The sequence below is a fragment of the Lampetra planeri genome, chromosome 5, assembly GCF_965212315.1.
Source record: "Lampetra planeri chromosome 5, kcLamPlan1.2.h2, whole genome shotgun sequence".
Taxonomy (NCBI): domain Eukaryota; kingdom Metazoa; phylum Chordata; class Hyperoartia; order Petromyzontiformes; family Petromyzontidae; genus Lampetra; species Lampetra planeri.
In genome coordinates this window covers 9118929-9132623 of record NC_136111.1, presented here as the reverse complement: position 1 = coordinate 9132623, position 13695 = coordinate 9118929, and the positions used below count along the sequence as shown (strand labels likewise).

Genomic DNA, 13695 nt, shown 5'->3' with positions numbered 1-13695 from the left:
TTCTACTCTGGGTGGGATAACGTCAAACGATGTGGAGTGACATTTATTCTGAATGAAATGATCGAGGTATGAGTCCCAGGCAGTTGTGGGCTCACCATCAAACACGAGGCAAGGAATGGTGGTGGTTGCAAATCTTGTGTTCGATTATCTGGCCACGGCCAACATCGGTGTTGAATATCTGAACCGGTCAGGGCTTCTCTAGGTCGACTGAGCCTGAAATGATTACCTTGTGTGGGGCGTAAGCATCTCAGCACTGGGGAGACAAAAGCGACTGGAAATGGTAAAGGTCACACCAACTCCCTTGCCTCGGCCTTCATTTGCTAACACTACTTTCCGAAAAGGTTTGGTAAAGGATATACAGTGAGGGAAAAAAGTATTTGATCCCCTGCTGATTTTGAACGTTTTGCCCACTGACAAAGAAATGATCAGTCTATAATTTTAATGGTAGGTTTATTTGAACAGTGAGTAACAGAATAACAACAGAAAAAAACCCATTAAAACGCATGTCAAAAATGTTATAAATTGATTTGCATTTTAATGAGGGAAATAAGCATTTGACCCCCTCTCAATCAGAAAGATTTCTGGCTCCCAGGTATCTTTTATACAGGTAACGAGCTGAGATTAGGAGCACACTCCTAAAGGGAGTGCTCCTACCTCAGCTTGTTACCTGTATAAAAGACACCTGTTCACAGAAGCAATAAATCAATCAGATTCCAAACTCTCCACCATGGCCAAGACCAAAGAGCTCTCCAAGGATGTCAGGGACAAGATTGTAGACCTACACAAGGCTGGAATGGGCTCCAAGCAGCTTGGTGAGAAGGTGACAACAGTTGGTGCGATTATTCGCAAATGGAAGAAGCACACAAAAACTGTCAATCTCCCTAGGATCTTGTCAATGATCTCAAGGCAGCTGGGACCATAGTCACCAAGAAAACAGTTGGTAAACACACTACGCCGTGAAGGACTGAAATCCTACAGCGCCCGCAAGATCCCCCTGCTCAAGAAAGTGCATATACATGCCCGTCTGAAGTTTGCAAATGAACATCTGAATGATTCAAAGGACAACTGGGTGAAAGTGTTGTGGTCAGATGAGACCAAAATGGAGCTCTTTGGCATCAACTCAACTCGCCGTGTTTGGAGGAGGAGGAATGCTGCCTATGACCCCAAGAACACCATCCCCACCGTCAAACATGGAAGTGGAAACATTATGCTTTGGGGGTGTTTTTCTGCTAAGGGGACAGGACAACTTCACCGCATCAAAAGGACGATGGACGGGGCCATGTATCGTCAAATCTTGGGTGAGAACCTCCTTCCCTCAGCCAGGGCATTGAAAATGGGTCGTGGATGGGTATTTCAGCATGACAATGACCCAAAACACACGGCCAAGGCAACAAAGGAGTCGCTCAAGAAGAAGCACATTAAGGTCCTGGAGTGGCCTAGCCAGTCTCCAGACCTTAATCCCATAGAAAATCTGTGGAGGGAGCTGAAGGTTCGAGTTGCCAAACGTCAGCCTCGTAACCTTGATGACTTGGAGAAGATCTGCAAAGAGGAGTGGGACAAAATCCCTCCTGAGATGTGTGCAAACCTGATGGCCAACTACAAGAAACGTCTGACCTCTGTGATTGCCAACATGGGTTTTGCCACCAAGTACTAAGTCATGTTTTGCAGAGGGGTCAAATACTTATTTCCCTCATTAAAATGCAACTCAATTTATAACATTTTTGACATGCGTTTTTCTGGATTTTTGTTGTTGTTATTCTGTCTCTCACTGTTCAAATAAACCTACCATTAACATTATAGACTGATAATTTCTTTGTCAGTGGGCAAACGTACAAAATCAGCAAGGGATCAAATACTTTTTTCCCTCACTGTATATATGGGCATCGTTGTCTGGAGAAATGCGATGAGCTATGAAGCTCTTTTTCCAAGACGTACATACAGTGTATATGTGTGTAGTGTACGTTGAATGTGTGAATGTATTACGAATATAGATGTTGTTTCAGAATATGAGTGTATGCGTATGTAAAATGTATACAGTGCACGACGTGTAGTGTATCTTAGCGTGGCGTGTGTTCGCGGTGTATGTGTGTGTAATGGGAGTAGTAACGACCCTCGTAAACTGCCTATCAATTAAGGCATTGATTGCCGCTTCTCTAATTAAACACGACCGGGAGCCCCGGGGCCGTGTGATCCACGCAGACCTGTGCGTCTTCCCACATACATCTCTGCACATCTCCCAACACAAGGTAGGTCTCTCACCCAGGGGAAGACACAACTGAGTAAGTCTTAAGACTAATTTTTTTCAGGTGGGGTGGGGGGGGTTATGCTAAACTGGGGTGTTTGTCCACATTTCTTTCAAAGTGTAGGAGGAAACTGAACTCGTAATAATCATCATTTTCATCGGCGATCTCTCCACTGCTGGATGAAGGTCTCCCAAAGCCGTCGCCATCTCGCACAGTCTTGCAATGCAGTAATGCGTCGAGCTCAGTGATCGGCAACCTGCCGCTTCGCAGCCGCGTGCGGCTCTTTGGGGACTGCTTCGTGACGTTTACTTACTAAGGAGACCACCACCACCTCGTGTTCACGGACATCGGCGGCTCTTGAAATATCGAGGGGTGTTTTTTTTTATTTTAACGAATTTGAAAAAATAAATATGGCTTTGATTTTGATTTTGGTTGCCGTACCCTGGTCGACCTCGTGTACACGAACCGGTTTCACGGCTCCATCTCTGTAGGGGACGTCCTCTTGGATGTGTTCCCTGAGAAAGCCAAGGACAGACGAGGAGCGAACGCTCACACCACTATATGCCTCTGCAGACAGGATCGCATTTTGCTAATCACTCCCTGAATGCATATCGAGTATATCGCAAACACAATCCTGTGCGGTCCCATGTTTTTCACTCCATAACTCATAGCAGGTAATGTGCAATATACACTGACTAAAAACGTTCTTGCAATGTGCCTAATGAAGAAAGTTTTCAGCCGTGCGGATTGGGAGCATGTGTGCTGCTGGAGGAAATTGAACCAACGCTGAAAAGTGAGAGGAGCAGCAGCATGCGGAGTGGTGCACGCCGAGAATTACAATGAGACACGCGGAGGGCAACGGGTGGAATTAAGAAGGGATATCCGAGACATCGTTTGGATTATAAAGCAAGGTCAGTGCAGGTCTTTGGCAAGACACCCCTCGTGGCTAGAGGGGATGGTGGCCAACGGACAAGACTGGTAGCGGAATGGCAGTCAACGCAGAAAAACACCCAAAAGGATCACCGCTGCGTAAATGTCGCGATGAGATCGGCTCATGGCCAGCAGCGAGACGGACTCTGGTATTGCGGGGCCGTGCGAGACAGGGACTGGACATCTGTGAGATAGAACTTCATAGCTCATCGGATTTCTCCAGGATAATATAAATATTCTGATTCTGGAGAGGTCTTCATCCAGAAGTGGATAGATAAAAGCTGATGATGATGACATCTCTGAGTATCATGACATTCATGCACCTCTCTAGTTCTATAAACATCTCTAAAACTCTTATATATCTCCCTATCTCCTTATCTCGTTACCCGTCTCTATCCTTTCAACACATCACTCTCTCCGTCATTCTCTCTGTACATCTCTTACAAACCATTTACGCTATCTCACGACTCTCTCATTACACGTCTTGCCGTCTCTTTATCTCTCTCTGTCTGCTTGTTCACGAATATGCGTGTCATTAATTCTAGATTTGAAGTTTTCGTGACTGCAAGGATTCATACTCTTTGGTTTTTTTCGGTAAAGTCACGTAGGGGAAAATAAATAAATAAAGCTACTAAATTAAATCACGACGCTTCGGAGGCAACACAAGCTTCCGTCTTCAGGTGGAACCGTTGCAGCCAAATTTACTGTAATATTTTTACCTACGTGACTTTACCGAAAAGACCAAAGAGTAAGCGTGTCATCTCAGTGAATATATTCCCTTATATATATCCTCTATATCGCCCAGGAGGGATGTAGCTTTGTTGACATGCATGGGTCGTGGTGCAAAGGAATGCAATGGGGCCACCCCCTGGTTTGATCCCCCCCCCTCCTCTCTGTCGGCCTGCATCTCGGCCTCTCAGGCCAGTGAGCTCCGGTGCAATTGCACCGCCTGCACACTCGATAGCAACGTCAAGGAGCATGCATCATAAGGTGAACTCCGGTCACACTCCCAGCAGCGGCTTTTGGCCAGCTTCCAGATGCGCTTCTGCGGCCGTCTGGAACGCTCTTCCTTCCCATATTAAGCCACTGGGGAGTTGTGCACTTTTAAATCATCCAGATTAAAAACTCATTTCTGTAGAACTGATTTTGGGTTTAGTTTGTTGTCCTTCGCCCGCACTTCTGATTAGCATGGTGGGCTATGTATGGTGCGAAAGAAGTTTTACATAGATACATCTAAGCAAGGCTGAGCCTGGATATTGTTCGGATTGGAGACCACCACGCATGCCGCAGGGCTTTAACGGCTGCTGCTGCTGCGGTACTACGTGGTCAGCGGAGTGCATTGCCGCAAACCCCATTGTTGTACTGTGCCTCTATGCCCCCCACATCCACACTCGCCGCCCTCACCAGCGCGGTGACGGATACTCTTATGGTCAATAAACCCCCCCACCACGACCCGAACGGCGTGCTCCTCATCCAGCAATGGGTTGACTAAAGGGCTGTACGAGTATAATCTCAATCTTATCCCCCCCCCATCTCTCTCCATCCGCTTGTATCTGTTCTTGTCATGCACCTCCCACCCCCCTCATCCTCCGTCGCCTTCTTGTCTCTCCTCTCACGCTTCTCTCTCTCCCCGTCTCTATCGGGGTTTCTCTTAATTCTCCCTTCCCCTCTTTATCTCCCCTCTCCCCTCTATGAATCTTTCTCCTTTCAATTTCCCAATGCACCCTCTCTCTCTCTCTCCCTCCCCTTTTCTCATTACATCTCTCCCCCCTCACCCTCACCCCACCCTCTCTCGGACACGACTCTCTCTCTCTCCATGCCTTTCTCTATCCATCGATCTTCATCTCATCCCTATCTTCGAACTCTCCCTTTTCTCCCTGCACACAAAAACACACCTCTCTCCATATTTAAACACAACTCTCCCTCCCGCTCTCAATGTATCTCCCCATAAATCTCTATCTATTCCCCACCCTGACTCGCTCTCCCCTCAATCTGTCTCTCAAGAGCACATGTCTCTTCCCTCCCTCCTCCTCCTCTCCCTCGCATAACGATTTCATCTCATACACACCTTGCACACTATGCACACACATCCACACGCGCTAACATACACGTGCACAAAAAAAGACAGAGATCCCCCGTATAGCCTTGACAGACTCTTGGGGCAAGTGCTGTTAGCGAGCACCTATGAATGCAGGGACGGCACATGAACGGGTGGCTGGCCAGCACCACGCCCGACCGCCTTTGTCTCCCCAATAACGATCTTTACACAGCGCACCAGATACTCATTTGAAGCTGAGTCGACCTACGGGAGACCCAGGAATGGTTCAAATAATCATCAGGTACTTATCCAAGTCGATATAGGACCGGAACACATGCATGTTATCAATGTTTGGGGTGTGTGTGTACATGTGGTGTCTGCATGTATGTATGTTTCTACATTGTGTGCGTGTGTTTTTCTTCTTCTGTGCGTGTGTTACGGTGTGTGTTTTTGTGCGTTTGTGTGTTTCCATGCACATGTGTGTGTGTGTTTGTGTGTTTCCATGCACATGTGTGTGTGTTGGTATATTGTGCATGTGTGTGTATTGTATGTATGCATGATCTGTGTGTGTGTTTTTGTGTTTGTGCGTCCATGCACATGTGTGTGTGTGTCGGAATATTGTGCATGTGTGTCTGTATTGTATGTATGCATGATCTTTGTGTGTATTTTTGTGTTTGTGTGTTTCCATGCACATGTGTGTGTGTGTTGGTATATTGTTCATGTGTGTCTGTATTGTATGTATGCATGATCTGTGTGTGTGTGTTCCCTGTTGTGTTTCTGCTGTGTGCGTGGATGCACATTTTCTTATTAAACAATGATGCTGTTGCTGCGATAGCATTGGTGCACAAGCTAAAATAAAATAAAATTGTAACACATTCGCCAATACAACCGTGGCCTTAAAAGGAAATATATCTAGGAGGTGACGCATTTGTCCGAAACGTCACATTATATATAAACTAAATTATGTTAAGGCCGTGTTATTGACGTAGGTGTTTTCATATTTGTGTATGTGCGGTGTGCTTCGTGCAGCGTACGAATCCAGCCACCCGGGTTCGATCCCCCTAGGTCGACTCAGCCTCAAACGAGTACCTGGTACGGTGCGTTAAACATCCCTACTCGCTAACAGCACTTGCCCCTAGCAGCCTGTTGAGGCTACACGGGGGATCTTTGTCTTTGTTGCACGCTGAGTGCTCGTGTATCTCAGATCGTCTGTGGCCACGTGTCTCGTGCTCGCCTGGTTTCCACATCCCCGTTCACTCGTCTCCATGGAAACGCTTAGGAATAGAGAAGTGGGAAGAGTCCAAACAAAGCGTCGTGCCACATCCACTCCTGGGACCAACACACACACACACACAGACACCCCACACACACACACACAACATACACACCCTACACACACACACAACATACACACCCTACACACACAACGTACACCCTACACGCATAACACACACATAACATACACACCAACACACACATAACACACACACAGACACCCTACACACATAACACACACAACATATACACCAGACACACACATAACACACACACAACATACACACAACATACACACCCAACACACACATACACCCTACACATATAACACACACATAACATACAAACCCTACACACACAACATATACACACACACAGACACCCCGCACACACACACAACATACACACCCTACACACACAACGTACACCCTACACGCATAACACACACATAACATACACACCCTACATACACAACATACACACACAACACACACACACAGACACCCTACACACATAACACACACATAACATACACACTAAACACACGCATAACACACACACAGACACCCTACACACATAACACACACATAACATACAAACCCTACACACACAACATATACACACACAGACACCCCACACACATAACACACACAACACACACTCCCAACACACACACAACACACACATAACACACACACAGACACCCCACACACAACACACACAACATACACACCCAACACACACTCAACACACACACCCTACACACTTAACATATACATAACACACACCCAACATACTTAACACCCACCACACACAACACATATAACACTCACACACAACACATGACACACACAGTACGCACCCAACACACACGACACACACGGCCAACACACATAACACACAGACAATACACACATCACACACCCAACACACGTAACACACAATACATTATAATCACACAGATACACACCAAATGCATAACAGACACTCAACACACACTACCTACACAACACACACATACACGGATACATACAGAATGCATAATAAAAACACACAAAGATCCCCTGTATAGCCTTAACAGACTGCAGGGGCAAGTGCTGTTAGCGAGCACCTATGAAGGCCGGCACGACACACGGGGGGGGGGGGTGGCCAATACCACGCCCGGCCACATTTGTCTCCCTAGTGGCGATGCTCACACATCACACAAAGTACGCATTTGAGGCTGAGTCGACCTAGGGGAGGCCCAGGACCGGTTCAGATAATCGTCACTGCAGGTGTTAGCCGTGAGAGGGAATCGAACCCGGGTCGCAAGGTTCGTAGCGCAGCGCGCTAACCGCGACACCACCGCTCCCCTGGTACACACACACACACCCACAACCTCATCATCGCCACGCCGTTCATCATTCTATTCAGAAGAAGCGCCACGGTCCTGTCGAGGAGGACTGTTCGGAACTCCTGTGCAATCCACAGCGGTCCAGGTGGTACCGTCTAGCTCCTCACAGAGATAGATCCGTCTTCATCCGCAGCGGGCAGTCAGAATCATCGACGTGACCAGATGGAGTATTTGTCGTGGAGTTTCTGATGGCTTCCTCGGGGGAAGTGGGGGGGGGGTATCACTCCGCTGGTTCCCCCAGATGGGGTTTGGCGAGGGTGCCCATTGATGCCTGTCTTCTCGGCGGGCCTCAGGCAACATGCTTATTTTTGATGAATTATCGGCGATCCCTTGGTAATTTGAAGTGGGGCGGATTCACCAGCCCCTTGCACTGGTTCTTACATGGTTTTTGGTTTGTTTGTTCAGGTCGCCGAGATGAAATGTCTTGTAAACCCTCCTCCACCCGACACAGCCAATTCACTAATAAAGTTGCCACGTGGACAGAACGTGCAAAATTGTTGAACAATGTTGGAGAGCAATCCACACGCATTAACAAAAAGCCCCTTTCACTAAGCCAAAAGCCCCCGTTTGCCACTGTGATAGATGCGAGCATAGCATTAGTGAGTTAATTAGTCAAGTAGCTTCAGACTTTTCCGCAACGACACTGTTGCTCACAACGAGCGCGCCACGGAATCGACATCTGGACGTGGATATTGCTTTTGGCAAAGACGCAGCAGGTACACACGCCCGTACACACCCCGGATAGACCCCGGATAGACTTAGCGAGTACCTATGATGGTCGGCACGGCACACGAAGTGGTGGGTAGCCAGCACCACGCCAGACCACATTTGTCTCTCCAATGCTGATGTTTACGCAACGCACCGGGTGCTCATTTGAGGCTGAGTCGTCCTAGGGGAGGCCAAGGTACCGGTAAAGACAATCGTCACCGGGTGTTGGCCGTGAGCGGGAATCGAACTCGGGTCGCCAGGTTCGTAGCGCAGCGCGCTAACCGTTACACTACCGCTCCCCACGTATACACACACACATTGCAACACACACGTACACACACATTGCAACACATACACACACACGTGTACTCTGCACGCAGGCAAGCACACTAACGCACACGCGCGCTTATGTATGCGCGCCAGAGCGGGTTGGTATTCCTCCGCGGCTTCAACAAATACAACTCATTACTAACGAGACAGCTCGGCACGTGTATGCGTGTGTGTATGTGCGTGTGTGTATGTGCGTGTGTGTATGTGCGTGCGTGTGTCCGTCCGTGGAGCGGTGGTCCGGTGGTTATCGCACGTACGCACGCGTATGTGTGTGCGTTAGCAGCCGGCTATCCGGGTTCAAATCTCGATCACTGTTGACATGTGTGACGAATGATCTGAATCTGTCCGGAGCCAGCCCTAGGTCGACTCAGCCTCAAAACGAGCATCTGGTGCTTTATAAACGTCAGAACTCGCGGCCCGGGGTGGTGCTGGCCCCCCACCTCCTCGTGTGTGCCACGGTGCCGCCCTTCACAGGTGCTCGCGAAAACAGCACTTGCCCCAACAGCCTGCGAAGGCTATACGATGGGGCATCTTTGCCTTTGCACGTGCGTGAATGTTTAGAGATTGAGTGTTTGCACGTATCGCTGCAGAATGGTGTGTGCGCGTTTGTGTAATTGTATTGCGGGATGTATTGTGTGCATATTTGTTTTGGTATTTGTGAATGCATACGCATGTACACGTGATTTTGTGTGGAATGTGTGTGTGTCTGCGTGGGTGGCTGTATAGAATGTGCGATGTGTGTTCGCGTGAATGTATATCTCTACACCTATTTAAACAGGTATGCTACATGTGTATACATCACAGTGCACACACAACATGTTATTCGTGTTGTGTGTATTTGTACCTTGTGCATGAATGCGAGTGCATAGTTAGCGCGCTGCGCTACGAACCTGGCACCCGGGTTCGATTCCCGCTCACGGCCAACACCAGTGACGATTATCTGAACCGGTCCTGGGCCTCCCCTAGGTCGACTCAGCCTTAAATGGGTACCTGGTGCGGTGTGTAAACATCGCCACTGGGGAGACAAAGGCCGCCGGGCGTGGTTGTTGGCCACCCACCCCCTCGTGTGCCGTGCCGGCCTTCATAGGTGCTCGCTAACAGCACTTGCCCCTCCAGTCTGTTAAGGCTATACGGGGGGATCTTTGTATTTTGTGTGCACATGCGCGCACGTGTGTGTGCACGTCTTTGCATGTTTGTACACGTGCGTGTGTGCACATAAGTGCATGTGTGTGCACGTTTGCACGTGTGTGTGTGTGTGTACCGTGCATCACAAATCTGGGTTTACTTCGAGGCGTCAAAATCAAACACCCCTCGAGGTCGTATGGCCGTGACAAAAATGCGTAATGGTAAAATGGTAACGAGCTGAACGCGCACAAAGACAAAGGTCCCCCCGATAGCCCTTTTTTCAGGCTGTTGGCGGGGTGAAAGCCTCGTTAACGAGCCCCTATGAGCTTGGGTGACATGCTGGAGCACAGCGACGATTGCGATCCAACGGAGAGATCCAATCGCCGGTTCGATTTCAATATCTCCCGGCGCGGCATTTGAAACAAAGGGGTTAGTTTCATATGCATCCACCCGTGCCCCCCCTCCCCTCCCCCTGCGTCTTTGTTCACCAAACAGGAGAGAATATTAAAGGGTAACCACCACGGTCAGTTGGTTGATCGGCAGGTGTGGCGTGTGGTGGGGTAAAGCGTGGGTTGAAATGCCCGTCTCTTTCGCGATGTCTGGCGAGTGTGGAAAAGTAGACCAAATATAAGTCGCGTCGTGAGAAAGCGAGCAAGCAGTGGCAGGGCTCGCAACTTTACCCGTTCACTAAAACGGTTACCGGTTTCGTGACTGTCGCAATCGGCAATCTGTGCTGAAAACGGTTTCCGTTTGTTTTGGTTGTTTCATAACAACCTGAATACAAAATCACGAAGACGCACAAATGGACAAAGACCCCCCCCCGTGTAGCCTTAACAGACTGTTGGGGCAAGTGCTGTTAGCGAGTAGCACCTATGAAGGCTGGCACGGCACACAGAAGCGGTGTGTGGCCAGAACCACGCCCGGCCGCCTTTGTCTCCCCAGGGGCGATGTTTACATACCGCACCAGGTACTTATTTTGAGGCCGAGTCGACCTAAGGGATGCCCAGGACGGGTTCAGGTAATCGAGACTGGTTTTGATTGCTTCTGATTGATTACCTGAACCGGTCTTGGGCCTCCCCTAGGTCGACTCAGCCTCAAAATGAGTATCTGGTGCGGTGTGTAAACATCGTCACTGGGGAGACAAAGGCGGCTGGGCGTGGTTCTGGCCACCCACTCTGCCTTCATAGGTGCTACTCGGCAGAGGTGTGGACTCGAGTCATGCGACTTGGACTCGAGTCAGACTCGAGTCATGATTTTGATGACTTCAGACTCGACTTGGACTTGCCTCATCTTTGACTCGACTTGACTCGGGACTCGAGAGCAAAGACTTGAGACTTACTTGTGACTTGCATAACAATGACTTTGTCCCACCTCTGCTACTCGCTAACAGCACTTGCCCCCAACGTTCTGTTTCAAGGCTATACGGTGGATCTTGGCGTTTTTTGTGGTTTTATGCTGGCGCGTGTGCACATGTGTTTTGGATGTAAATCCGTGTGCGTGAGGCGTTCCTGGGTCAACAGCAATGCCTAGGAGCGTGTGGTTGTGTGTGTGTGGATGTATCGGCGTGTGTTGGTTTTGTTACGTGGGGAACGGTCCACCTGAGTTCGATTCCCGCTCACTTATATCTGAACCGCACTTGAGTAACGAATATCTCTGAACCGGTCCTGGACCTCACGGAGGCCGACTCGGCCCTTGATAATGAATGAGCACCTGTCGCGGTGTGTAAACATCAGCATTGGGGAGACAAAGACGTCCGGGCGTGGTTCTCGTCACAGACACCCCGTCCGTCGTGCGCGCGTGTGGATGTGGAATCTCTGGATTTGGCCGAATGCTTGAGCATGCGGAGCCGCATAAACAAGCGTCACATTTATTCACGCCCACACTCTCACTCACGGCAGTGTACACAAACTTATATATATAGACAAATGCAAAGGTCCCCCGTATAGCTTGAGCAGACTGTTGGGGCAAGTGCTGTTAGCGAGCACCCATGAAGGCCGGAACGGCACACGAGGGGGTGGGTGGCCAACACCACGCCCGGCCGCCTTTGTCTCCCCAGTGGCGATGTTTACTACACACCGCACCAGGTGCTCATTTGAGGCTGAGTCGACCTAGGGGAAGCCCAGGACCGATTCAGATAATCGTCACCGATGGTGGCCGTGAATGGGGATCGAACCTGGGTTAGCCGTAGCGCTAAACACGACACCACCGCTCTAATGATCCACGTCTCTACTCAAATCCTGACCGCACCAGGTACTCATTTGAGGCTGAGTCGACCTAGGGGAGGCCCAGGACCGATTCAGATAATCGTCACTGGTGGTGACCGCGTGCGGGAATCGCACACTCTCACAACACACAAATGCACCGTACCACTCACACGCACGCGAGCACATATACCTCTTACACACCCACGAAAACACATACACAAACGCTCCGACAATGCAAGTGCACTCACACACACACAACAAAACAACAACAACCGCCATTCACCACCAAAAGTGGAGGTTGTATCACTATGAGCTTGTGCCAGGCTAGGTGCACGCGAGATAATGAAGGCTTACTGACAGGGGATTACGGGCCAGACCCAGGTGTTAGGAATTAAGTGACTGAGCTGGCTGGCAAGCCCCTATTTATCCGCCCGGCGCCGTGATCGTTATGAGCGTCACTTTACCGCCCTCCGTTGTTGCTGGAGGGTAACTTGCCTCCATATGTCCCGTGGCGGACCTTCACGAACATCCCCCAAAGAGGTCAATCTTGACGCCGCTAGTTCCAGTCATCGGCAAGTCTGCTCAGCTCCACATCATCATCCTGTTACCACATCAGCCCATCTTTTCTCTCGCCCGGGCCGCGCCCGTTTAGCCCCCCCAGGCAAACGGTAGCTACTTGGCTGGGGCATGCGGGCGCTACGTGACCCAGCCAACAACGCACCCTGTGACCTGCCGGAAGAGCTCCATGATGGGAAAGACATCCAGATATTCTGGTGGAACCCGCACAGACATGCTCTCGTTCAGACAGAGAGCTCCTTTAACATGGACCCATCTTCGAGCCACACTCGAATGTGCCCGCCAGTTCGACGCTTATTTAAATCTTTGATTAAATCCGTTACAGCCGGAGAACGGTCATCGTGAAGGGGCGGTGTGCACTGTTTATACGTGTCACTGCGGCTTGAAGTTAATTCGCACTACATAGGCCGCCTCCTTGCTGTCCTTGACACTGTATACATGTCTTTGGTATCGTATATAAAATGTATACCGCACCCCCATGAGTGGAAGATGCTTAAATATGTGTGTTTGTATGTATATATATACGTGCCATTGCTTTGTTTGCAACGTGTGCGTGTCGCTTCACGCCTCGCCCACCCTTGGCTACAAGATGCTCCATCAATCTGAAGAGATGTACTGGTCACATATGTTTTCATACTGTGATGATGGAAATAAAAGGTTCATGCATGGTTAAACACCAGATGGATCGTATGTAGGCCAGCCGCAATGTTTCAAGCCGGAAGAGGTGTTCCTGTAGAACAGGGGTGGGGAACCTTTTTTATGCCAAGGGCCATTTGGATATTTATAACATCATTCGCGGGCCATACACAATTATCAACTTAAAAATTAGCCTGCTATATTTGGTCAAACATTTAATTAACTCACCCCTAATGT

At 49.3% G+C, this 13695-nt stretch overlaps 1 protein-coding gene across 1 annotated transcript in view; it reads right to left on the bottom strand.

Moving 5' to 3' along the window:
• The window catches only part of LOC144718569 (glutamate receptor 4-like), an 80933-nt gene extending 67895 nt beyond the window's left edge, over positions 1 to 13038 (bottom strand). Inside the window, exons 1-2 of the mRNA XM_078593941.1 lie at positions 12968 to 13038; positions 2710 to 2758 (exon numbers count right to left, since the gene is read on the bottom strand). Of these exons, the coding sequence (XP_078450067.1) occupies positions 2710 to 2758; positions 12968 to 13038 (120 nt within the window). The remainder of the gene's footprint in view (positions 1 to 2709; positions 2759 to 12967) is intronic.
• Between the last annotated feature and the right edge of the window lie 657 nt (positions 13039 to 13695).